Source organism: Ailuropoda melanoleuca, chromosome 19 (assembly GCF_002007445.2).
Source record: "Ailuropoda melanoleuca isolate Jingjing chromosome 19, ASM200744v2, whole genome shotgun sequence".
Taxonomy (NCBI): domain Eukaryota; kingdom Metazoa; phylum Chordata; class Mammalia; order Carnivora; family Ursidae; genus Ailuropoda; species Ailuropoda melanoleuca.
In genome coordinates, this window is record NC_048236.1 from 14437298 (window position 1) to 14463775 (window position 26478).

General features: G+C 35.9%; 1 protein-coding gene across 1 annotated transcript in view; it reads left to right on the forward strand.

Annotated features, from left to right (window-relative positions):
* ZNF451 (zinc finger protein 451) overlaps positions 1–26478 on the forward strand; it is a 68867-nt gene that overhangs the window by 25596 nt on the left and 16793 nt on the right. The window contains exons 3-9 of the mRNA XM_034648268.1: positions 335–460; positions 5076–5187; positions 8557–8707; positions 10370–10496; positions 18941–19094; positions 19577–19724; positions 22618–24227. Coding sequence (XP_034504159.1) covers positions 335–460; positions 5076–5187; positions 8557–8707; positions 10370–10496; positions 18941–19094; positions 19577–19724; positions 22618–24227 — 2428 coding nt within the window. The remainder of the gene's footprint in view (positions 1–334; positions 461–5075; positions 5188–8556; positions 8708–10369; positions 10497–18940; positions 19095–19576; positions 19725–22617; positions 24228–26478) is intronic.

Below are 26478 nucleotides of genomic sequence, written 5' to 3' on the forward strand. Positions count from 1 at the left end.
GTCTCTCTCTGTCAAGTAAATAAAATCTTAAAAAAAAAAAAAAAAAAAGAAAGAAAAGAAACCGATTCTAAAAAAAAAGAAGAAGAAGAAATTTGCTGATGATAAAAGTAAATGGTTCTTGGGCACCTGGCTGGCTTAGTTGGAAGAGCACATGACTCTTGATCTCAGGGTCATGATTTTGAGTCCCACATTGGGGGTAGACTTGCTTAAATAAATAAATAAACTTAAAAAGGTAAATGGTTCTTTAGTACGATAACTCTTTAGTAAATGAATTCATTATCTTAAAACTAATTTTGTTATTTAAAAGAAATGAAAATTGTTTTTTCAATTATAGGATAACGTTAAGCATAAAGACTATATTGACCATCAGAAGGATAAGGTTGCTTTAACTCTGGCTCGTCTAGCCCGCCATGTTGAAGTGGAGAAACAGCAGAAGGAAGAGAAGAATAGAGCATTCAGGGTATGTGGCTATTTTAATTGCTGTTTTACCATATCATGGAATTGTTTATAATAAAACTATAACAAATTTGTCATCAAAAATATATAATTGAATCCAAGTTCAGCATGGATTCTATATAGCTCATCTTTAGTACTTCATGATAGCTTTTTATATCTCTGTCTTTAGTTTGTTAGATTCTGATCATATATGTATACAGGAGAAAAAATAGAATTGAGTGGACTTTATTTTGGGGAATTAAAAATCATGGGATTTCTTTATAGCAGGTGAACAATTACGGGTTTCTGGTTTCTATATCACAAGAGTAGAAAAGAGTTTATTGGTGCTTTTGTAGACATAAGCTGTTAAAAGGTTATTTTCTACTAAATAAAATCAGACCACTTTCTCAAACTTCAGCCTGCCCCTTCGGATTAAATCTGTTACTAAAAGGAAGAAATTTGAATCAGGTTTGTAGAAGAGCTATGTGGAAAATAAGCTTAATTTAGAATCTCTAATGATACAAATCTTTTTTTTTTTTTTCCTTCACTTGCTATAGAAGGCTCCAGATGAATTACTTAAAGAATCTCTCAGTACTGGGACACCTGGCTGGCTCAGTCAGTGGAGCACGTGACTCTTGACCCAGGGGGTCTTGAGTTTGAGCCCCTCATTGAGGGTAGAGTTTACGTAAAAAAAATTTTTTTAATAAAATAAAAATAAAAAAAGAATCCCTCAATACTGATGGATGTTTATTAGGAGTAGAAAGTTGACAAGTTGGGTAAATAAAGCTTTATCCTAGAAGTTTAAAAATGGAAATTGAGAGGTGCCTGACTGGCTCGGTCAGTAGAACATGCCACTGTTGATCTTAAGGTCCTGAGTTCAAGCCCCATATTGGGTGTAAGGCTTACTTGAAAAAAAAATGGAAATTGAAATCATGGCTCTGCCAGTAGCTGTTTGGACTTCAGCAAGTTACTTAGCTTTTATAGACTTGGGGCTTTAATCTGTAAAGGGGCAGAGTTGGAGATGATCTTCCAAGTTAAGCAGTATGATTTTTTTTAATTTTAGCATCTGTGTTTTGATTCCTTGTCCATTGGCTATCATAGAGGAATTTATATATTTCTGTAGCCTCTGTTTTAGTATCTCCTAATCTGGTATAGAATAAATTAATATTCTTTACATTTAGAAGTATATTTGTTTGGGGACTTTATAATGTAATACCAATTAAAGCATAGTATTCTAGTTATGTATTTAAAATGCTTAATGTGAAAAATTAATTAATTAATTAAAATGTTCAGTGCATAGAGATATAAAAAACAGGATTATTTCTTTCCTGGCAGAAATACTATTCAATTTTAAGGAAGATTCTTTCCCAAAACTATGTTAAGTGTATTGTTTATGGGGGAAATCTCTTTAGAGAGGGATGATTTGCAGGCTGTCCTTTTCCACAGATTTCCTGAATGATGCTAGCTTCTTTTTTCCAGGCAGTGTTCCCACATAGTTAATAAAGCGTCTGTAATGAGTTCAGAATCTTACAGGCACTATGGTAACCGGTGCTTTTCTCAAGGGTGGTTTCAGCTTCCACCCATGTAAGTGTTCATTCGTTCTATTAAAGAAAGTTGAAGAAAGTTTTTTGAAATTCTGAAATTCTTGTTTAACCAATTGTAAAGAATAAATTTATATCTAGATTTCATTCTTTTTTTTTTTTTTTAAGATTTTTTATTTATTCGACAGAGATAGAGACAACCAGGGAGAGAGGGAACACAAGCAGGGGGAGTGGGAGAGGAAGAAGCAGGCTCATAGCGGAAGAGCCTGATGTGGGGCTTGATCCCGTAACGCCGGGATCACGCCCTGAGCCGAAGGCAGACGCTTAACCGCTGTGCCACCCAGGTGCCCCTAGATTTCATTCTTTTCTAAGGGGAAAACCAATTAACACATATCTTAGTTCATTGCTTGCTATCCGCTCATGATTTTTTAAAATTTGGTTTCCTGTATGGGTAACTTGTTTTTTTAAAACTAGGTGACAGAAAAGAAAAACAAACTACCCAGAAAGGAAGATATTGAAACTAAAATAAAAATGATTGTTGAGGAATTCTAGTAGCCGATAACTCTGACTAAAACTAGATAGTAGTAGAAAATATCTTCCAACTATTTTTAGGCCTTTATGAATTATTTGATGTATTACTACTAAGGTGAATTTTTTATCTTTTGTGACGGAGTGGTTTTAATGAAAGAAAGAAAATTCATTAAAATCTTTAGTGGATATGGGGCACCTGGCTGGCTCAGTCAGTAGAGCATGCGACTCTTGATCTCAGGGTCATGAGTTCAAGCCCCATGTTGGGTACAGAGCCTACTTAAAACAAACAAACAACCACAAAAACCCTCTTCGCTGGATAAATCACTTTCAGAGATGATGTTGACTAGTTGACCAGCTACCAGCTTTGCTTATTGATACTCCAGGAGTTAAGATGACTTGCAAGAAGGGATATAACCCTCAAGTTTGTGGAAGAAGCTTTGTAACAAAGGAAAAGGGTGGCTAATTTGGGGATGACTTAAGCCAATAAATGTTTTTGAGCATTGACTATGTATGGCCATAGAGTTCAAATTTTATCGTAAAAAATGCCAGAGAACATTTTTTAAAACCTGTTTATTTTAAATTTTTGGCAGTTCTTTAAAATAAGTAGGATATTAGCTGGCGTTTAGTAGTATTTGACCTTAATTATATTAATTTAAGAGTTTTTATTGTGATAGATTTTGTAAGGAACTTTGATAAGTGGTTTAATTTTGTATGTTAGAAAATGTCTTTAGAGGGGCGCCTGGGTGGCACAGCAGTTATGCATCTGCCTCCGGCTCAGGGCGTGATTCCGGCGTTCTGGGATCGAGCCCCACATCAGGCTCCTCCGCTATGAGCCTGCTTCTTCCTCTCCCACTCCCCCTGCTTGTGTTCCCTCTCTCACTGGCTGTCTCTAACTCTGTCGAATAAATAAATAAAATCTTAAAAAAAAAAAAAAAGAAAATGTCTTTAGAGTCTACCAGAGGCTTGTCATATTGCTTTCTTTGGATAAACTAGCTTTGTTCTCAAACATGTTATTTGGAACACTACTATAGAATGCGCTTTGAAAAAAAAAAATTGATGATTTGTTGCAATACTGCATATTACTTGCACATTAACACTTCAAGGCTTTGGAAGTCCTGCACTAAAGGGACTGCTTAAATTTTGTATTAAAACCCTTGTTTATATATTTAATTTGGTTATAGAGAATTTTTTTAATGTGTATGATTCTTCACATTTTTGAGAATTAGTATTCTGTGGCTGGTGTCGTGTAGAAGATTTATTTCAGATTGAAATCTTGAATCTCCCTGTTCCCCTCCTTACCATTTCTGATAGAAGACCGTGTTGCATTGCTAAATAGGCCATTCATTATTCTGGCCAGTATCTTGCAAATCTAGCATTTGTGACTCGGATTTCGTTTTAAGAACAAAACCTTGTTGAGATGCAATATGGTGTATTGGTTAAGTACATGGATTCTAGAGAGTCTAAATCCTGGCATTGTTATTTACATTAGGCAATTCATTTGACCCTTCTGTACCTCAGTTTTCCCATCCTAAATTGAAAACAATAATGGTACCTTTTTCACAGAGTTATTGTGAAAATGAACTCTAAAATGCTTTTAGAATCATATCTGGCATGTGGTAAGTGGTTAATAAGTATTAAGCGTTAGATATAGCATGGTTAGAGATTATGCAAATAGATTTATAAATAATATATAGAAGGACTTACAGATTTCAACAGTCTAAAGCATAAGTCTAGTTTCATGGTTGGCACTGGCCTACTGCCTATTTTTGTAAATAAAATTTTATTGGAATATAGCAGTGCCCATTTGTTTACATGTTATCTGTGGCAGCTTTCATACAGAGTTGAGTAGTTGCAGTAGAGTTGAGCTGCAAAACCTAAAATATTTACTCTCTGGCCCTTTATGAAAAAGGTTTGCCAACCCTAGGTCTAGATGGTGATAAATGCTTTATACTGGCACATACTAAGTAGTAATGAAATCTGCTCTTGTTAATACTATTCACTGAACAAATATTTAATAGGCTTCTGTATACTTCAGACTGTATGTGGAAACTTTGAAAAGAATGTGTAAAAGTTTTAAAATGAAAATAATCATTCATATTTCCATTCCCAGAGATAGCCATTGACATTTTATATATTTTCAGCCTTTGCTCCCCCTCTGCAGATACAGTTACATATAGCTTGAGATTAATCTTTATTTATATTTGGCCTCATTTGTTTAATACTATTTGGTGACCTACTTGATGTAAAAAATATATTTCTGCTTCATCGAAAGTTTGGTTAATGTTTCTAATTGACTTTCATGAATGTATATATCATAATTAAACGGGACCCTGTTGTTGGAGATGTAGGTTATAGTGAACTTTGTGCAAATACAGATGACATTGGGATCAAGATTTCAGAGCATGAGCCTTTGTTTTGACTTACCTATTTGGGGTAGATGTCTAGATGTGGAGTTACAGGGATAAAGGATAATCAGTATTTTCTGATCACTGATGTGTTAAAATCCTTTTCTCAAGGACACCAGGTTAGTAATCATAAGTTAATTGATTTTCTTCTTAATACCTTTAGGAAAAAGTCGATTTTCAGCATGCTCATGGGTTACAAGAATTGGAATTTATTCGAGGACATTCTGATACAGAAGCGGCAAGACTGTGTGTGGACCAGTGGCTAAAAATGCCAGGTACTCTTTAGAGATGGGTGTGGAACACTGAGGTTACTGAGCTTCCCTAAAGCCTTAAGGGGTTATATCTGTACTATTCAGTTGCTAATAAGTATATAAAGTATTGAAACTTCAGTGATACTTAATAATGGCCGACTTTATCAGTTGTCTTCCAACATTGACAAAAGTATATTTTGAATATAGTAGGCCATCCTTGACCTCATTAAAGATTGCTCATTTATTTACTCCTTTATTTCATAGTTATTACATGAAATAGTGCATGTGTCTATGGGAGGGGTTTTAGTAGGTTATTTGAGGTCAGGAAAACTTCTCTAATGAAATGGATTTTAAGCTGAGATCTAAAGGGTTAGTGTTTACTTATTCATTCATCAGTATAGCGTGTGTAGGTATTTTATAAGGGCATGTCCACGTGGGAGGTGTCTAAAGTATTGGGTAGCTTTTTCACTAACTCTGCAGACCTGAGATCTCTGAAAGAGTCACTGTGGAACATTTTACCCCCACCAGATTATTTGGTGGATTTTTTTTTTTTTTTTTTTTTGGTGGAATTTTTAAGAGCCAGTAGGACATTCCCATCATGGCAACTTCTCTAGCTTGTCTTGTAGAAGAAACACGGAGCATTTGAAAGGCTTGGGATATCCACAGAAACCTTAGCTGTGGATTTAATACAGCAGAACATTTAATTGCAGAAAATAATTAGAAATATCTGTGCATGCATTGCTCAACTTGAACCTATATATCTTGTTGTTCTAAAGCTAGTTTTCAGGGGCTCCTGGATGGCTCAATAGGTTAAAATGTCTGACTCTTGATTTTGGTTCAGGTCATGGTTGTGGGGTCCTGGGATCAAGCTCCGCATCAGGCTCCATGCTCAGCGGGAAGTCTGCTTGAGGATTCTCTCTCCCTCTGCCCCTCCCTCCCACTCCCATTTTCTCTTTCTCTCAAATGAATAAGTAAATCCTTAAAAATAAATAAAGTTTCCAGAGTTTTAAATCAGATTACCACTGATAATTCCAAAGTTCTCTGACACGGTTTTACCCCTGTTATGTTGGATTAATAGATTTGTATGTCTGTCTCTTCTATCAGACTACATACTCTGTGGGTACAGAGACCAAGGTTTATCCTTTTTTGTGTGTCTAGGAAGAGTGCTCAGAGATACTCAATAAATGTTGTTTGAATATTACCCAAGGTAGGCTATAAACATTTGCGCATGACCACAGAAAAGAAGCCTAGAACTTGGGTTCCAAATGTGGCTGACATTGGACATTCATCCAGATGTTTGGCATCCGAGACCTACTTTAGCAAAAGATACTTAGAAATTGTGGTAAATGGTTTTGCCTATTTGGGTGTTCTTGTTAAGGTTCATATTTAAAAAAAAAAAAAAATCCCTCTTGAGATGCCTTCTCTTTTCAGTAGAAGTTAATGACTTAATTCAACTGCATCAGAATCACCTGGGAGCTTTTAAATATATACCTGGGCCTGATCTTCAGAGATAATTCTAGGGTATCTATAGTTTTGGGAAGATTCCTAAGTAATTGGGTTTTTTTGTTTTTGTTTTTTTTTTAAGATTATTTATTTATTTATTTGTCTGAGAGAGCGAGAGAGAGCACAAGCAGGGGGAGCAGCAGGCAAAGGGAGAAGCAGGCTCCCCACTGAGCAGGGAGCCCGATGTGGGACTTGATCCCATGACCCTTGGGATCATGACCTGAGCTGAAGGTAGACGCTTTACTGACTGAGCCACCCAGGCACCCCCTTAGGTAATTTTGATAGGAAAATGGAGTAGAACTATAAAGCTTTATGATCTCTAAGACCTCTTCTAAAAATAGTTTATCTCGTGCGAATCTAACACCTTCAAACCCTGTCTAGACCCCTTAGGTCTGATCCCTGGCCCTCAGATTTGCAGAATATTTTAATTCACTGTAAGATGAATTCATGAGCATCTGTTTATGATTTGTCTGGTCAAGTTGGAACAAATGACTCATTTAGTTGTGTCTTTATGCTTTGTTTTGGTTTTTTTTAAGATTTTATTTATTTGAGAAAGAGGGAAAGAGCACAGAGGGAGAGGGAGACAGAGAAGCAGACTCCCTGCTGAGCAGAGAGCCCCCATGTAGGGCTCAATCCCAGGACCCTGAGAGCATGACCTGAGCCGAAGGCAGATGCTTAACCAACTGAGCCACCCAGGCGCCCCTGTCTTTATGGTTCTTGAAAACTTGGTATTTTGTTTATCTTCAGGACACACCTGATTCATTGGTGGCTGATAAGCTTGAGCCTGGAGTTGAGGTCTTTAGTTATGCTCTTTTTATGTGATGGTTTTATTTTTTTGCTTGCCCCCCTACAACACCACTATAAAACTGAAGTTTAGGATCTATTGCTAGAACAGCTGCTTTAGCATTGGGCTCTATTTGGTATGGTGCTATTCCATAAATTAACTTTAGAGAGTGCTGAGATACTTGAATAGGGTATAGCTGGGGAAACACAGATGAGTCATTGTTCTCTTTAATTATAAAAAGTGAGCTTCTGCTTCTAAGTAGCATTAAGGGACTTGTTTAATCTATTCCAAAGTATCCGGCTATTGTAATTCAGCTCTTTGATTACAAGTACTTTATTTATAATTACTCTACTGAAATTCATCTTTTATAGACCTTTATAGTTAGGCCAGTTTGCATACATTTGAATACTTAGTAACTTAAAAACAGTGCTCTCTTTACTATTTAAGGAAAAGAGCTATTTAAACTTCTGACTGAACCACCCAGGCATCCCATCCTATCACCTACTTAGAAAAGAAAAAAAGAAAGGGACTCCTGGCTGGCTCAGTAGGTAGAGCATGCAACTCTTTTTTTTTTTTTTTAAGAGCATTCAACTCTTATATCTGGGTTGTGAGTTTGAGCCCCATGTAGGGTGTAGAGATTACTTTAAAACTAAAATCTTTCAGGGGCACCTGGGTGGCTCATTTAGTGAAGCTTCTGACTCTTGATTTCAGCTCAGGTCATGATCTCAGGGTTACAAGATCAAGCCCTGCATCGGCTTCCACACTGGCCCTGAAGTCTGCTTAAGATTCTGTCTCCCAGTCTCCCTCTCCAACCACTTGCCTCCCTTCCCGCTCCCGCCCCCACAGCTCACTGTAACGTTCCTCTCTCTCTCTCTCTTCCTCTCAAAAAAAAAAAAAAAAAACTTAAAAAATGTTAACAGCTTTACTTTACTTGTCCCAAATACCCATTTATTTTTAGGTGATCATATCTTTTATAAGAAAGACAGTAAACATTTAATTATAATTAGGATCACCCAGTTGATGCTGTATCAGAATTTTTATTTTTTTGTCATAATTTGATTACTAGTCCAAGTAGGAACATAAGAATTTGTATTCCAATGATACAGGACTCAAAACAGGAACAATTAATTCTGGAACAAAAAGTTCATTCCGAAGAGGAGGCCAAATGCGAGTGTCTGGAAAACCAATTTTATGTCCCATTATGCACTGTAACAAGGAATTTGATAATGGGCACCTTCTCTTAGGACATTTGAAAAGGTGAGTATGATAAAGTAGTGGATGCTGAAGAGCGAGTGAGTTACAAAGTGATTGCGTAAAATGAAAGCGTGATATACCTGTGCCATTGTGACCATAGCTTTATATTCCAAATTCAAATTGTTCTGTGCTTTTATGATACAGTGATTTTAAATTTACATTTCTTAGGTTTCCTACAAGGCTTTAAGTGAGATTTTTTTCTAGTGATATTCTATCTTTCAAGGCGTGTAGCCTTTAAGTATGTATTTATTCTTAATATGTCTCATACAGTTCTGAACAGATTTTTACACTGATATGCAATTGAATCAGTTTTAGAGAAATCCAGCCCATAAATACAAATTTCAAGAGGCACAAAGCACTTAGAGATATTTGGTCTAGCCTAAAGAAAGCTAATATGGTATTACAAAACAAATGTTAAAGGCAAACCAAATGTAGCAAAATTCATAATAAATATTCAGTTTATGAAACCTACCTTATTAATTTACTGAATTTTTGAATAGTAGAGCTTGAGAAAATAAATATCAAGGGAAGGCAATATTAAAGGCATTAAACATTCTTACCTTCATAGTTTCTCCTTCTAATAGTTTAAAGATGGGGGTCGAGAGTTTGGGGGCTCTTAACCATGATCATTTCCAGGTATCTCACCCTACTTATGCATTAACCTATCTGTAAAGGCTCTTTTTTTTTTTTTTTTTAAAGATTTTATTTATTTATTTGACAGAGACAGCCAGTGAGAGAGGGAACAAGCAGGGGGAGTGGGAGAGGAAGAAGCAGGCTCATAGCAGAGGAGCCTGATGTGGGGCTCGATCCCAGAATGCCAGGATCACGCCCTGAGCCGAAGGCAGACGCTTAACCGCTGTGCCACCCAGGCGCCCCTAAAGATTTTTTATTTATTTATTCGACAGAGATAGAGACAGCCAGCGAGAGAGGGAACACAAGCAGGGGGAGTGGGAGAGGAAGAAGCAGGCTCATAGTAGAGGAGCCTGATGTGGGACTCAATCCCAGAACACCGGGATCACGCCCTGAGCCGAAGGCAGACGCTTAACTGCTGTGCCACCCAGGCGCCCCGTAAAGGCTTCTAGCAGGAGCGTCAGCATTCTACAAATAACTGGGTAGCATAGTGTATCTAAAATATTTTTAGAAGTCTTCAGTTGTAAAATAGCACATACTTACTAAATGATTAAAATGAACATTAAAAGGATTAAAAGCCATTTTTAAGAAACAGGTGTATGCCAGAAATCTTGACATGAGATTATTATTCCATTGGTTCGTTCACAGCTATTTGTTAATTTTGTGGTAAATAAGGCAAAAAAGATGATGGCTATATAATTTTCAAACTGGAATTTCACCATTTTATTGAAAATTGGGTACATTTTATTTATTTCCTCCATTTTATTGGATCGTAGGTACTTTTATGAAATCTTGAGCTAACTGTTGATTACTCTTTGAAGGGATTACAAGGCATCAGGGAGTCATTTGATATTTCTTGAAGGTGAAGAACATTATTTGATATTTCAGTAGAAGAGAATAAATTTCTGAGTATGTGTGTGTGTGTGCGTGTTTGTCTGTGTGTAAACAAATGAACAAATGCTTAACAAATGAAGCAACATAGTATGGTTCCCAAAATACGGACTTTTCTAATGTTACCTCTCTTTTGCTGAGTAGGTTTGATCACTCTCCATGTGATCCAACAATTACACTACATGGACCATTCTTCAGTTCCTTTGCTTGTGTAGTATGTTACAAAAATTTTGTTACTCAACAGCAATATAGGGATCACCTTTTTGCTAAGGTAAGAAGAGCATGTCCTAAGTTAAGAATAGGTATTTTTGGGGCGCCTGGGTGGCACAGCGGTTAAGCGTCTGCCTTCGGCTCAGGGCGTGATCCTGGCATTCTGGGATCGAGCCCCACATCAGGCTCCTCTGCTGTGAGCCTGCTTCTTCCTCTCCCACTCCCCCTGCTTGTGTTCCCTCTCTCGCTGGCTGTCTCTATCTCTGTCAAATAAATAAATAAAATCTTTAAAAAAAAAAAAAAGAATAGGTATTTTTTTTTCTGGAGAACCATGGAATTTGATATAGGTGTTTTCTTGCTGCTTTTAACCACCTATAATCACCAGTCACAATGATACACATAAGGATCAAAATAGTGATTGTTTATGGAGAATAAATGATTTGGAACATTAAATTTTTGTGGGCAGGTAAACTCGATTACTGAAAGCTAGCAGTCCTAAAGATTATCATAGAAACCCTTCCCTTGATGGAGCTGCTCTGTGGAATTAACCTTGTTTGAGATGCTCATCATGAGAACTAGAACCTTGATCTTAAGTCCACTGCCTTCCACTGCCTGTTGAAATGTTGGAGCCATGTAGTAAATAATAATTCCTTTATTAATGGTAGTATTAAGAAATCTAGTATTTGAAAGGCTGTTTTATGTAATGCTCATTAAGCGTTAAATCTCATGGGATACAAGTTGATTCATGGCATATGCAAATCTGTATAATATACAGTTCTGTAATAACTGTTTACCATATTTGAAATTACGTATCTTTAATGACTTACTAACATTACAGAATGTTAATTGTACAATATGTTCACTGTGGAAAAGTTTTTTTTTTTTTTTAAGTTTTTATTTTAATCACTCAGTGCTCATCATAACAAGTCCACTCTTTAATCCTCATCACCTATTTCACCCATCTTCATACCCACCTCCCCTCTGCTAACCATCAGTTTGTTCTCTATTGGTTTTGCACTCTTTTTTCCTGTGTTCATTTGTTTCTTAAATTCCACATATGAGTGAAATCATATAGTATTTGTTTTTCTCTGACTTATGTCGCTTAGCATTATACTCTGGCTCCATCCATGTCATTGCAGATGGCAAGATTTCATCCTTTCTGATGGCTGAGTAATATTCCATTGTGTGTATGTGTATATATATATACCACATCTTCTTTATTCATCAATCAATGGATGCTTGGGCTCTTACAATAATGCTGCTATAAATATAGGGTGCAGTATCCCTTTGAATTAGTGTTTTTGTATTCTTTGGGTAAATACCCAGTAGTGCAGTACTAGGTCGTGGTGTAGTTCTATTTTTAACTTTTTGAGGACCCTCCATGCTGTTTTCCACAGTGGCTGCACCAGTTTGCATTTCTACCAATAGTCACAAGGGTTCCTTTTTCCCCACATTCTCTCCAATACTTGTTGTTTCTTTCATTTTTTATTTTAGCCGTTCTGACAGATGTAAGGTGATACCTCATTGTAGTTTTGATTGGCATTTCCCTGATGGATGAGTGATGTAGGGCATCTTTTCATGTGTCTGTTGGCCATCTGGATGTCTTCTTTGGAGAAACATCTTTTCATGTTTTCTGCCCATTTTTTAATTGGATGATTTGTTTTTTAGCCACTGAGTTGTATAAGTTCTTTATATGTTTTGAATACTAACCCTTTATCAGATATGTCCTTTGCAAATATCTTCTCCCGTGTAGTAGGTTGCCTTTTAGTTTTGTTGATTGTTTCCTTTGCTGTGCAGAAACTTTATTTTGATGAAGTACCACTAGTTTATTTCTGCTTTTATTTCCATTGCCTTAGGAGACACATCTAGAAAAATGTTGCTATGGCCAATGTCAGAGAGATTACTACCTGTGCTCTCTTCAAGAATTTTTGTTTCAGGTCTCACATTTAGGTCTTTAATCCATTTTGAATTTATTTGTGTATATGGTGAAAGAAAGTGGTCCAGTTTCATTCTTTTGCATGTAGCTATCCAGTTTTCCCAACGCCATTTGTTGAAGAAACTGTCTTTTTCCCACTGGATATTCATTTCTCCTTTGTTGAAGGCCATATAAGTGTGGGTTTATTTCTGGGTTTTTTATTCTATTCCATTGATCAATATGTCTGGTTTTATGCCAGTACCGTACTGTTTTGATTACTCTACCGTTGTAATATAACATGGAGTCTGGAATTGTGATGCCATCAGTTGTGTTTTTCAAGATTGCTTTGACTATTCAGAGTCATTTGTGGTTCCATACAAATTTTAGGGTTGTTTTTTTCTAGTTCTGTGAAAAATGCTGTTGTTATTTTGATAGGAATTGCATTAAATTTGTAGATTCCTGTGGATAGTATAGACATTTTAATAATTTTTGTTCTTCCAGCCCATAGCATGTAATGTCTTTTCATTTCTTTATATCGTCTTGAATTTCTTTCATCAGTGTTTTATAGTTTTCAGAGTACAGGTCTTTCAACTCTTTGGTTAAGTTTATTCCTAGACATTTTATTGGTTTTGGTGCAGTTGGTTCAATATTTGCAAAACAATCAACATGTCAGTAAGAGAAAGTACAAAAAACATCTTTTCAGTAGATGTAGAAAAAGCATTTTGACAGTACAACCTCCATTCATGCTAAAAACCCTCAACAATGTAGGTCTAGAGGGAGTATAACCTCAACATAATAAAGGCCATATATGAGAAACCCAGAGCTAACACCATATTCAGTGTGAAAAATGGAGAGCTTTTCCCCTAGGTCAGGAACAAGACAAGAACGTCCTCTCTGACCACTTTTATTCAGCATAAGTATTGGAAGTCCTAGCCACAGCAATTAGGTGGCAAAAACAACAGAAATAAATAAAAAGGATCCAAGTTGTTAAGGAAGAAATAAAACTTTTACTATTTGCAGATCACATGATACTTTAATATAGAAAACCCTAAAGACTACCAAAAACTGCTAGAACTGATAAATGAATTCAGTAAAGTAGCAAGATACAAAATCAATGTAAAGAGGTCTGTTGCATTTCTATACACTAAAAATGAAGCAGCAGAAAATAAAATTAAGAAAACAATGTTTTTTAAATTTTATAAATATATTTTATAAATATTTTTATATAAGATAAAGTGAATTTTTATATAAGAAAAACTGTGTTGTAAACAGGAACGCTTAAATATTTGTTAATCAATGCATAAATTTTAAATCCATGAATAACATTCTACTGTATGAATATATTATAGTTCATTTAATTTCCTATTAGATGTATAAATTGTTTTAATTTTTCTATTATTAAAAGAAATACCACTTTAATATCTTGGTAGCTAAAAACCTGTAATAAATCACAGCTGTGAGTACAGCTATATGCTGGGTGCAGTGAATCTTAGCAAACCGTCAAACCTGGGGATGGTCTTGGAGACTCCCAACACACGTGGTAACCTTGATATTGGCAAGAGGTTTCTGTTGTAGGACAGTGATATGATGAAAATAATGCTTTATATACCTTTAGAGCTAGAAGGACTCTTAATTCTAGAACCCAATTACTCACCTTTTTCAGGAACACCAAAGAGACCGAGTGGTATTAGAATGGTAGCAGTGTTCAGGTGGATTCATAGGTATAGAAAGGTAGCCAGTTTAGGTGACTTTTGTAGTGATTTAACTTTGAAATGAAAAAAGGCTTTGCTTAGGTAATGGCATTTAGAATAAAGACCTTAAAGTGAAGCTAAAAGAAATGACAGGGCTTTCTTTTGTTGTGGCAAAGGTTTGAGAAAAGAAAAGAAAAAGGATACAAGAGGACTGCATTATGTAATTTTTTTTTGGTATTTTCAGGTGGTCACTAATATTTTGCATTTTTCAAAACTAGAGTCTTTTTAGCGATGTTTTCTTATCTAGGCCATTAGTGTTTTGTTAATTCTAAAGAGCATATTTATCTTTTTTTCTTTAGTAAATCTGAATAGGTATTTTTACCTTAAAAATAATCCTCTCATTTGTGTTTTTCCAAATTCATAATTTGTTTCTTTTTTTTCTGGGAATCACTCATTTCATGCTGTTTTACCTTGTCTCCAGGAAGTAAATTTATGATGTTTAGTCTTCTGGGAAGGATTATGGTAAAATAGAACAAAGGCTTTTATGTCAGATGTGGATTCTACTGTCACTTTTATTAGCTGTATGTACTCAGGAAGTTACTGAACATCTGTGAGCTTTATTCTTCGTCTCCAAAACAGAATCGTTATATGTACATGCAAGATTGATGAATGCATAATACTGTATAAAGCACTTAGGAGCTAACATAGCTCTCACTAAATTCTCCTTATTACGTATTCTTTAGAGAGTCCATCACAAGAACTCTAAAGGAAAATGGCATGCATTAGATTATAATTGCCTGTCTTAAATCAGCCAGAAGAGGTCACTAGATTATATACCTTTGAATTCTATTTTGTAAGGCTGGCATTCTTCAATGAAAGACTGCAAAATGATCACAATTTGCATTTTTGCCTTGCTTCTGTCTTCTTTCCCTTTCATCTCCAATTTCTTCTGTCTGAGCCAGTGCTGCTTAAACTTTACACACTAATCACTTGGGTAATCTTGTTAAGATCTAAGTTCTTTTTTTTTTTTTTTTAAGATTTTATTTATTTATTGGACAGAGAGAGACACAGCGACAGAGGGAACACCAGCAGGGGGAGTGGGAGAGGGAGAAGCAGTCTTCCCACCGAGCAGGGAGCCCGATGTGGGGCTTGATCCCAGAGCGCTGGGATCATGACCTGAGCCGAGGGCAAACGCTTAACGACTGAGCCACCCAGGCGCCCCAAGATCTAAGTTCTTATACTAGATCTGAGGTGGGGCCTTAGATTGAAGATTCCTAACAAGCTCGTAGTTGATGCCAATGCTGCTGGCCCTTGGGTCACGCTTTGAGTAACAAGCATCTAGTTGGTTTTGACATTAAAGCCATTAGTGGGTATATCACTAGATAGCTTCCTGCTCTTCTCCCTTTTTGGTGGTGGTGGAGGTGTGGAGGTGGTGGTGGAGGTGGTGGAGAACATATTGTAAGCTCCAGTGTGCCTCAGTGTCGCTTGTGGGTCAATAGGTACAACCACTCTTTCTCATTCTGTTCCTAGGGCTATTCTATCATTGAAAGTGATTTTTCCCTCTTGTTAGCCCATCTTCCCTACCCTAGGCAATCTGTAAACTACTTTCGGTCTCTATGGTTTTGCCTTTTTTGACATTTCATAAAAATGGAATCCTATAATATGTGGCCTTTTGTGACAAGATTCTTTCATTTACCATAATTTTGTCAAGGTTCATCCATGTTATTTTTTTAATATTTATTTATTTATTTGAGGGAGAGTGAGAGAGGGTGAGAGCATGAGCAGGGGGAGGAGCAGAGGAGAAGCGGACTCCCCACTGAGCAGGGAGCCTGAGGCTGGGCTCGATCCCAGAACCCTAAGATCATGACCTGAGCTGAAGGCAGATGCTTAACCAACTTAGCCACCCAGGTGCCCCAAGGTTCATCCATGTTGTAGCATATATCAGTACTTCATTCCTTTTTATTGTCAAGTAATGGCCCACTGTTTGGAAATATGCCGCTTTTTGTTTATCAATTCATCAGTTGGTAGATATTTGGGTTATTTCTACTTTTGGGCTATTGTGAATAATGCTGCTAAAAATAAATGTACAAGGGGCTCCTGGGTGGCTCAGTCGTTAAGCGTCTGCCTTCAGCTCAGGGCATGATCCCAGAGTCCTGGGATTGAGCCCCACATCAGGCTCCTCCGCTGGGAGCCTGCTTCTTCCTCTCCCACTCCCTCTGCCTGTGTTCCCTCACTCGCTGGCTTTCTCTCTCTGTCAGATAAATAAATAAAATCCTTAAAAAAAAAAAATGTACAAGCCTTCATGTGGACATATGTCTTCACTTCTTTAGTTGAATTTTGGGGTCATATGGTAATTATGTTTACTTGTTTGAAGAACTGCCAAATTGTTATCCAACACACTACCATTTTATTTTCTCACCAGCAGTATATGCAGGTTCCAATTTCCCCACATTCTTAACACTTATTATGTGTCTTTTAAAACAGCCATCCTAGTGGGTATGAATTCATATCTTATTGTGGTTTAACTTTTTTTACATATACAAATGTATATAGTGTATTTTATTTTAATGTAATCAGAAATATAATGGTAGAAAGGAATTGAGTACTTTAACTTCTGAGACATCCTGTTTCCCCTTCCTTCCCCTAGTTTGTACAAGGAAATATGCTATACTTTTGCAATAGGTATATTTCAGTAAAATTTTTGTAGAATCACATTCTTGTTCTATTGAGCAAACACTTTAAACAAGCTTTATATTGAATCCATTTATGACTCACAATTGAACTAAAAATTATTTTGTTAGTGTTCTTCAAGTAAGGGACATTTGTATAAATTTTAGTGCTCTCATTTAGAACATTCTCATTGGAATGCAGAGTATCTTCTTGGATGTTGTCTTCTGTGTGATACTCACAACATTAAAACGGGGTGGGGAGTAGTGGAAGGAGCATAAAATTTATAACCAACATATAAGGCTATGTTTGGCTGGTAGTTTTATCTCTTCTCGGGGTACTTACTTGATTGGAGGGAAACCAAATTTTAGTTTTTTCATTTGTAAATAATGAAGATTATTCATGGGATGATTAGATTAGTGGGATGATTAGATTAATGAAGATTATTCATGGGATGATTAGATTTTGAACCCTAATGTGATACTTCACATGTGCTCAATATAAATGTAAATTTCTATTCCTTCTGTTGCATCTCATAAGAACTACATATAGTATTTTTTTTCTTTAAGATTTATTTGTCAGAGAGAGGGCACAAGCAGGGGGAGCGCCAGGCAGAGGGAGAAACAGGCTGCCTGCTGAGCAAGGAGCCTGATGCGAGGCTCCATCCCAGGACCCTGGGATTGTGACCTGAGCCTAGGGCAGACACTTAACCTACTGAGCCACCAGGCGTCCCACATATACTATTTCCATATCCCTAATGTTAATGATAGCAAATTTAAGAAGACTCACTGCAACTTTTAAGGCTATTATTCTAAAGACCATTAACAAGATGTTAAATTATATTTATACATAAGCACACATACATATACATATATATACATATAAATATACACTTAAATATTTTCAGTTTTGGGGCACCTCGTTGGCTCAGTCAGTAGAGCATATGACTCTTGATCTTGGGGTCATGAATTTGAGCCCCGCATTGAGGGTAGAGTTTACTTTAAGAAGTATTTTTAAAAAATATTTTAGTTTTGAGATAGAGGAGCCTCTTAACCAAGTTTGGATGCTTTTCTAGACAGTAGAAAAGACATACCTGTTTGACTACATCAAAATTTTTAAATGACCACATACAAAATAGATGTTTGAAAAATATTTGCAAAATGGAGTATGGCACAGTTAGTTTTGATAATGAAGAAAAGATACAAGTTGACCAGATGAGGAGAAAACAAAAACAATTGAAACATCAGGCAAAAGAATATGAATAACCAATCCACAGAATATGGGACATCCACAGAATTATATGAAGTAAGTGCTCAAACTCACTAGTAGGCAGTAAAAATTAAAGTAACAATGAGTATCACAATATCTGTCAGATGCAAAAATGAAAAAACGATCTATAGTAGCTATTGTGCCGGGTTCACTCAATGCTAGGGAATATGTAAATTGATAGAGCCTTTTTGAAAAGCAGTCATACAGTATCCTTTAATATTCAAGTACTAAATAAACCTTTTAACCCAATAGGGCCACTCTGAATAACGAGAAACACACACTAAGGATATGTATTTAAGGATGGTTACAGTACCATTGTTTATAGTAGCAAGGGGAGAAAAGCCTGGAAATGAATAGTTGACTAAGTCTTAGTAACTGGAATAGTTTGCAACCATTGAGAAGAATGAATTAGATATGCCAGTTGGTTTTTAGGGATTTCCATTAGGTATTGTGGAATAAGGGAAACTAAGAGGCAGGGGAGTCTGTAAGATGACAGTATTTGGTAAAACAATGGCAGTCCCCTGCATGTTTATTTCTATATATTTTTGTAAATTATTAAGCATGGAGACATTTATGGAAGAATACATAAACATAGGTTATATTGCAGAGTAGAGTGAATAAAGCAAAATGGAAGAAAAAGTATATGTGATATGAAAACATTTATCCATTAACATAATATAGATGTATATATAAAAAAAGGAAAAACATAGAAAGTAAATGTACTTGTATATTTATTGTCACAGAAAGGTGGTCAAGATTTGTTTTTAAGAAAATTTTTAATTCGCATATGAAACCTCTTTTATGATAAAAAATTCCATAGTTCATACTCAGGGAAGAAAAGTTTTCATGTTAAAACCTGATATAGAATATTCCAAATAAATAAGAAGAAATTTTGAAAGTTGATTTTAAAAAATTGAATATTGATTTCAGTTGTCTATAATACAGCTTTGCCTTGTATTTTAGGAAGCTACAGATGATGAACATAACAACAACCTTCTTCCTCAGATTATTCAGTGTTATGCGTGTCCACATTGCTTCCTTCTTTTTAGCAGCAAGGATGAGTGTTTGAAGCATATGTCTGGAAAGAATCATTTCCATCAGAATTTTAAACTGGGTGGTATGTTAATACTCTCTTCTGAAAATTATTGAGCTACTTTAATCTTTGCTGATTTACCATGCTTCTCAGATAATTCTTGAGAAAACTTATCCTCACATTAGTTGAAAACATGAAAGTGAAAGATGGTCTTCATTTTTATTTTTCAAAAAGGATTCTCCATATTGATCTGCAGCTAACAGTAAGGTTTTCTTACTTTGAGGAATGAAGAGAAACTTGGGAAGAAAATATTTATTTAGGATGATGTTTTTATATATCCATAATATCTGGGAAGTTGGGTGTTACTCTGCATATAAGACTCAGATTTTGAGCATGAGTTCAACATCTTTTGTACTTAAGGCTAGAAAATTACTTCCTTTAGATTTTTATCACATAAATAACAATCTTTTACTTATGCCAGCCAGTGCTGAGAAAGGCAAAGGGGAGGAAGGTTGGGTTGCTATCTACTCAAATCTTTGCAAGTTATAGTTTATTTTGTTTTTCAGATGACCAGGGAATAGCACATCCAATATCATTTCCATCTTTTGCAAAGAAACTTCTGATCTCTTTGTGCAAAGATGTCCCATTTCAAGTTAAGTGTGTGGCCTGCCACCAGACACTGCGTTCCCACATGGAGCTCACTGCCCATTTCAGGTTTGTACAGGGTTAGTTGGGTTGTAAGGGAATCCTGCCCAAGTAGCTCTTTGCCAGAGGGAGGATTCAACAAATACTTTTCTGTTNAAAGGCAGACGCTTAACCGCTGTGCCACCCAGGCGCCCCCCGTGTTTCTCTGCTTTTAAAATGAGAATGTACATTAGTCTGGAAGTTAATTCTATTTAGCATAATGAGAGAAATTAAAGGTGTGGAATAAGTGGATATATTGATATTGCTGTGAATGTAAAATGAACTAATAGTTCTAGGTATGTTTTTCTCGGTGTGTTATGTGAGTAGTGTATATATAGGGGAGGAGCGGGTTAAAGTAGAAGCTTGGCCTTAAGTCAGCCAGAATGGAAAGTATCATATACATATGAAAAGATTAAATTTCTGTGAAAGCCCAAATTTATCAAATAATCATTGGCTTTACAATGGAAATTATCAAGCAACGTACAATCCCCAGTGTACCTTTCACCAAGCTTCAGTAATTATCAACACATGGCAGTCATGTTTTCATTTATATTGTCACCCCCTGCAAGTTGTTATTTCAAAGTAAATCATGTCATTCTATCTGTAAATACTTCAGTATGTAACTATAAATGGTAAGGACTCTTCTTTTTTTTAATCCTATAATGCTTTTATCACACCTTTAAAAACTGGTATTTTTAATAGCATCAAAAACGAGTCAGTTATCAAATTTTCCTGATTATTTCGCAAAGTTTTTTATTTTGCATTTGATTTGTTGAAATCATAATCCAAACAAAGTCTGTACATATTTTCTCTTTAGGTGCTGTATCTTTTAGGTCTTTGTTTTTCCTGTTATACCATTAAAATGTATTAAAAGTTTGTATCTACTAAATGACAGAATTGTATTTGTTTAAATAAAACAATTATTTTCACAAACCTTCAAGTAAAATATGTTTTCAATAAACTTGAGGCAGTAGAATAAAATTACTCTGTATATACTCAGTGTAATTACTAAGTTTAACGGTCCTGGTTCTGACTTACATTTCATGAGTTGAAATCCTGGTTCTGTCTGTTGTTTTTATTCTTAATTTTTCATTATGTAAAATTTCAGTAGAAACGAAGTCAACAGAATAGGATAATGAACTTCCATTTACCCATTACCCAGCTTTAGTAGTAAACAACACTGTCATTCTTGTTTTATGTATACATCTGTATGCTCCTTATTCCCCTTCATTATTTTTAAAAGTCCTGTTTTTGAGATACAAATTAAATTCATTGCAGTGTACACATCTTAACTTTTATGATTTTGACAGACGGATACATCTGTTAACCTACACTTTTATCATAATATATTACCTCTCTGTGGAAAGTTCCATTGTGTCCCTTCCCAGTCATTACCCACCTTCTCACCCCTCCGGTCTCTATTCTGATGTTTTTTCCACCTTGCATTGGCTTCATCCCCTTTAGAACATCATGTAAATGGAATCATATTGTATGTACTTTCTTGTATTTGTCAGAGTATCTGTGAGATTCATCTATATTGTTTAGTACATTGTCCCTTTTTATTGGTGAGTAGTATTCTATTATATGAACTCAGCACAATTCATTTATTCATTCTCATGTTGATGGACGTTTGGATTATTTAAAGTCTTGTGAATAAAGCTGTATATATTTTGCATAAGTCTTCTTACGGACATAGGTTATCATTTCTCTTGGATTAATATCTAGGAGTGGAATTGCTGAGATTAAAGGATAGGTGTATATTTAATTTTCTAAGAAACTACTAACTACTTTCTCAGTGTTTGTACCAACAAGGTATGAGAATTCCAGTTACTTTGCATCCTTGCTAAGGTTTGGTGTTGCTAGTCTGTTTCATTTAAGCTGTTCTTTTGAGTGTCTCTTTGTGGTTTTGATCTGCATTTTCCTGATGAACAATGATGTTGGGCAGTTTTTCTTGTGTTTATGAGCCATTCACTTATCTTTGTGAAATGTCATTTAAGTCTTTTGCCTAGTTTAAAAAAGTGATTGTTGGCTTTTTCCATAGTGAGTTGGGGTTCTTGATATATTCTAGATACAAATATTTTGTGAGAAATGTGACTGTGTTCTCCCCCTGTCTAGACTTTGTATATTCATATTAATTATGTCTCTTGATGAGCAGAAGCTTTTAATCTCCTTAAGTGTAATTTAGTGGTTTTCTTTTTATGGTGGTTTTCTCTGTCCTGTTTGAAAATCCTTTGCTTATTCTTGCTTTAGGAATATATTTTGTTTACTTCATTTTTTGTGAAATTCAGCTTTTTTTAAGTGTTTTCTTTTAATCTATCTGTAATCTAAAATAGATTTTTGCTGATCTTTAAAACAGCCAGAATTTGACTTTACTGATGATTTTCTGTTGTTTGCCCATTTTTTACTTTGATTTCTTCTCTTAAATTTTGGATTTAATTTGCTTGTCCTTTTCTAGCTTCTTAAGGTAGCAGCTTAGATTGATTTTGGACCTTCTTTTTCTATATAAACATTTAAAGTTATAAATTTTCCTCTAAGCATTGCTTTACCCTCAGATTTTGATAAGCTGTTTTCATTTTCATTCATTTAAAAATATTTTACCTTTTCCCCTTTCATTTCTTCTTTGACCCATAGATTTATTAGAAATTTGTTTTTTAAATTTAAAGAGTTAGCGATTCATTTTCCAAATATTTGTGTGAATTTTTTTAATCTTTTGATTTACTTTTACTATTCTGTATATGGGTTAGACAAAGACCAAAATTTGGTAATACTCAGGTATTTTGAGATGAAATTATCCTATTTGCATTTTTATTGAAAAATATGTTTCAATGTTTTTATGTATACATTGTTTATAATTCCTGTAAAAAGCAGAGTTACTGTATTTAGAAAGTACTTACAAAGGAGTTTATTTTTTTATCCAATTTAGAGTTCGTTGTCGAAATGCTGGTCCTGTAGCTGTAGCTGAGAAGAGCATTGCCCAAGTTGCAGAAAAATTCCTATTAAAAGGTTATTGTCCAAATTGCAACCAAGTCTTTATGGATGAAAACAGTACCCGAAATCACAAGCAGAATTCAGGGCACAAAATCCGAGTCATTACCTCAATGGAAGAATCAGTCTTACTTTATTGCCACAGCAGTGAAGGGAATAAACCTTCTTCTGACTTGCATCTCTTGCTAGATCAATCAAAATTTTCATCACTTAAAAGAACTATGTCTGTTCAAGAATCTAGCTCACAAGATTGCACCACTGTTCCAAAAAAGAAGATGAGTTTAGAAGGTAGAAACCATGAAGGTATGGTTTGTGTTCAGAAGGAAAAGTCAGTTGTAAAAACTTGGTTTTGTGAATGTCATCAACGATTCCCAAGTGAAGACGCAGTGGAAAAGCATGTTTTCTCAGCAAACACAATGTGTTATAAGTGTGTGGTCTGTGGAAAGGTGTGTGAAGATTCAGGGGTCATCCGTTTACATATGAGCCGGATTCATGGAGGGGCACATTTAAATAACTTTCTTTTCTGGTGTCGGACATGCAAAAAGGAAATAATGAGAAAAGAGGCTATCATGGCACACGTGACTGAATTCCATAATGGACACAGGTATTTTTATGAGACGGATGAGGTAGAAGGCGAAACGTTGCCATCATCTTCTGCAACGCTGGTGAGTAATGTGACTGCTAAGAATCCTTCTTCAGCTATTACTGTTATTGATCATTCTCCAGCAAACAGTCCTCCAAGGGGTAAATGGCAATGCCGAATTTGTGAAGATATGTTTGATTCCCAAGAATGTGTAAAACAACATTGCATGTCTGTAGCAAGTCACCAGTTTCATAGATATAGCTGTGCCCATTGCAAAAAGACTTTTCACAAGATAGAAACACTATACCGCCATTGCCAAGATGAGCATAACAATGAAATAAAGGTTAAGTACTTCTGTGGGCTTTGTGATCTTATCTTTAATGTGGAAGAAGCATTTTTAAGTCATTATAAGGAGCACCACAGCATAGATTATGTGTTTGTGCCTGAAAAAACTGAAACTTCAATTAAAACTGAGACAGATTTTCCAGTAATAGAGACCAGTAACTTGTTAACCTGTGGTTGCCATGAGAGTTACATCTGTAAAGTCAACAGAAAGGAAGATTATAGTAGATGTCTCCAAACCATGTTGGATAAAGGTAAACTGTGGTTTCGCTGCAGCTTGTGTTCAGCAACAGCACAGAGCGTAGCCGACATTAATACTCATATCCATCAAGTGCACAAAGAAGAAAACAGTGAAGAGGAAGAGGAGCAGCAGTATGTGATCAAGTGTGGCACCTGCACTAAAGCATTTCATGATCCTGAGAGTGCTCAGCAGCACTTCCATAGAAAACATTGCTTTTTACGGAAACCCAGTGTGGCTCATTTTGGATCTGAGAAAACAAGCCCGTACAAGTTTGCTGCCAGTGCCTCACGTACAGAGAGAAAACTGAAACAGACAGTAAGCCCTCCAAAAAATTCAGACGTGGAGAAAGGAGCTGAGAATGACCTAAGCTGTCAGAATATAGGTATGGCTTTACAACTCTAATATCTGTGCAAATTTCACATGTTGATAGAGAAACATACACATATTGTAGCTGTCATTTTCGTGAAAGCTAATAATGATTCAGTTTGGAAGTAAGAAACATGGTAGGATGATGAGTTAATTACCATAGTGTGTACACTTTTTAGGGATGTGTATTCCTAAACACTAATAAATATTAATATTTAAATATTCAACTACTCTAAACTTAAGGGAACAAAGAGTATATATTAGCTTTTTTTTTTTTAATTTTATTTATTTATTTGACAGAGAGACAGCAAGAGAGGGAACACAAGCAGGGGGAGTGGGAGAGGAAGAGGCAGGCTTCCCACTGAGCAGGGAGCCCAATGCGGGGCTCGATCCCAGGACCCTGGGATCTGGACCTGAGCCAAAGGCAGACACTTAATGACTGAGCCACCCAGCCACCCCGAGTATATATTAGCTTTAAACAGTATGTGTGTTTTTTGTGTTTTTTTTTTTTTTTTTAATTTGACAGAGAGACAGCCAGCGAGAGAGGGAACACAAGCAGGGGGAAAGGGAGAGGAAGAAGCAGGCTCCTAGTGGAGAAGCCTGATGTGGGGCTCGATCCCAGATCACTGGGATCACGCCCTGAGCCGAAGGCAGACGCTTAACAAGTGCACCACCTAGGCGCCCCTAAACAATATGTGTTTAAGATAACATTTTCTTTTACAAAAAGCATGGGAATTTTGAGAGATGATGGAAATTGATAGTCTTTCTGAAAGTCAGATTTGAAAGTTATCCTGAACATTTAGATTCTTACCATTTAGATTTAGGTTCATTAAAAAGATAAATCAAGTGAATTCTTTTTGTTTCTGTTTTGACCTTATTTTTTTGTTGTTGGCTGGTTCTTTGTTTTATTTAAAAAAATTTTTTTATTCCAGTGTAGTTATCATATCAGTTTCAGGTATACGATATTAGTGACTCACCAATTCTATGTAGTAGTCAGTGCTCATTATGATAAAGTGTAGTCTTAAGTCCTTCACCTATTTCATCCATCCCCCCATCCACCGCCTCTCTGGTAATCACCAGTTCTCTATATGTAAGAATCTTTTTTTGTCTTTTTTTCCCCTTTATTTCTTAAATTCCACATGAGTGAAATCCTATGTATTTGTCTTTCTAGCATTATACCCGCTAGATCCATCTGTGTTGTTGCAAATGCTAAGATTTCATTCCTTTTTATGGCTGAGAATATTCTCTCTGTGTGTATGTGTGTATACACACACACACACACACACATACACACATTTAACAAGAGACATGTATATCTTTTTGAATTAGTATTTTCATATTCTTTGATTAACTACCCAGGAGTAGAATTATTGGATTATACGGTATTTCTATTTTTAATTTTTCAAGGAACCTCCATATTGTTTTCCACAGTGGCTGCACCAGTTTGTATTCCCATCAACAGTGTATAAATGTTCCTTTTCCTTTTCCTCCACATCCTCCTATTTTGGCCTTATTCGATAAGTATGAGAAATCTTAAAGATCACTTCAGAATTTGTATATTTTTGTTATGATTTTCTTGGAAGCAAAACCATTACTTAGAGTTAAAATGGCAAATAGAAGTAGAGTTACAGGAGCGCCTGGGTGGCTCAGTGGGTTAGGTGTCCGCCTTTGACTCAGGTCATGATCCCAGGGTCCTTGGATCAAGCCACGCATTGGGCTCCCTGCTCAGTGGGGAGCCTGCTTCTCCCTCTCTCTCTGCCTGCCTCTCCCCCTGTCTCTGTCTCTCTGTCTCTCAAATAAATAAATGAAATTAAAAAAAAAAAAAGGAGAAGAGTTATAAGTGGTAGCAAGAAACTGGGGAGAAAATTGAGGTATAGATTCCTTTGTACTTACTCTAGACTTTATTTCTTGCCCTGTCTGATAAGACTAAGTCAGTCTAGAAGAGTACAATGTTTTTATTTCGTTTAGAAGTATAATTTTAAATGTATATTCTTTTATTTATTTATTTATTTATTTTTTTGTTAAGATTTTATTTATTTATTCGACAGAGATAGAGACAGCCAGTGAGAGAGGGAACACAAGCAGGGGGAGTGGGAGAGGAAGAAGCAGGCTCATAATAGAGGAGCCTGATGTGGGGCTCGATCCCATAACGCCAGGATCACGCCCTGAGCCGAAGGCAGACGCTTAACCGCTGTGCCACCCAGGCGCCCCTTAAATGTATATTCTTTTAAATAGATATTAGCTCTTGGTAATTTATACAATATATA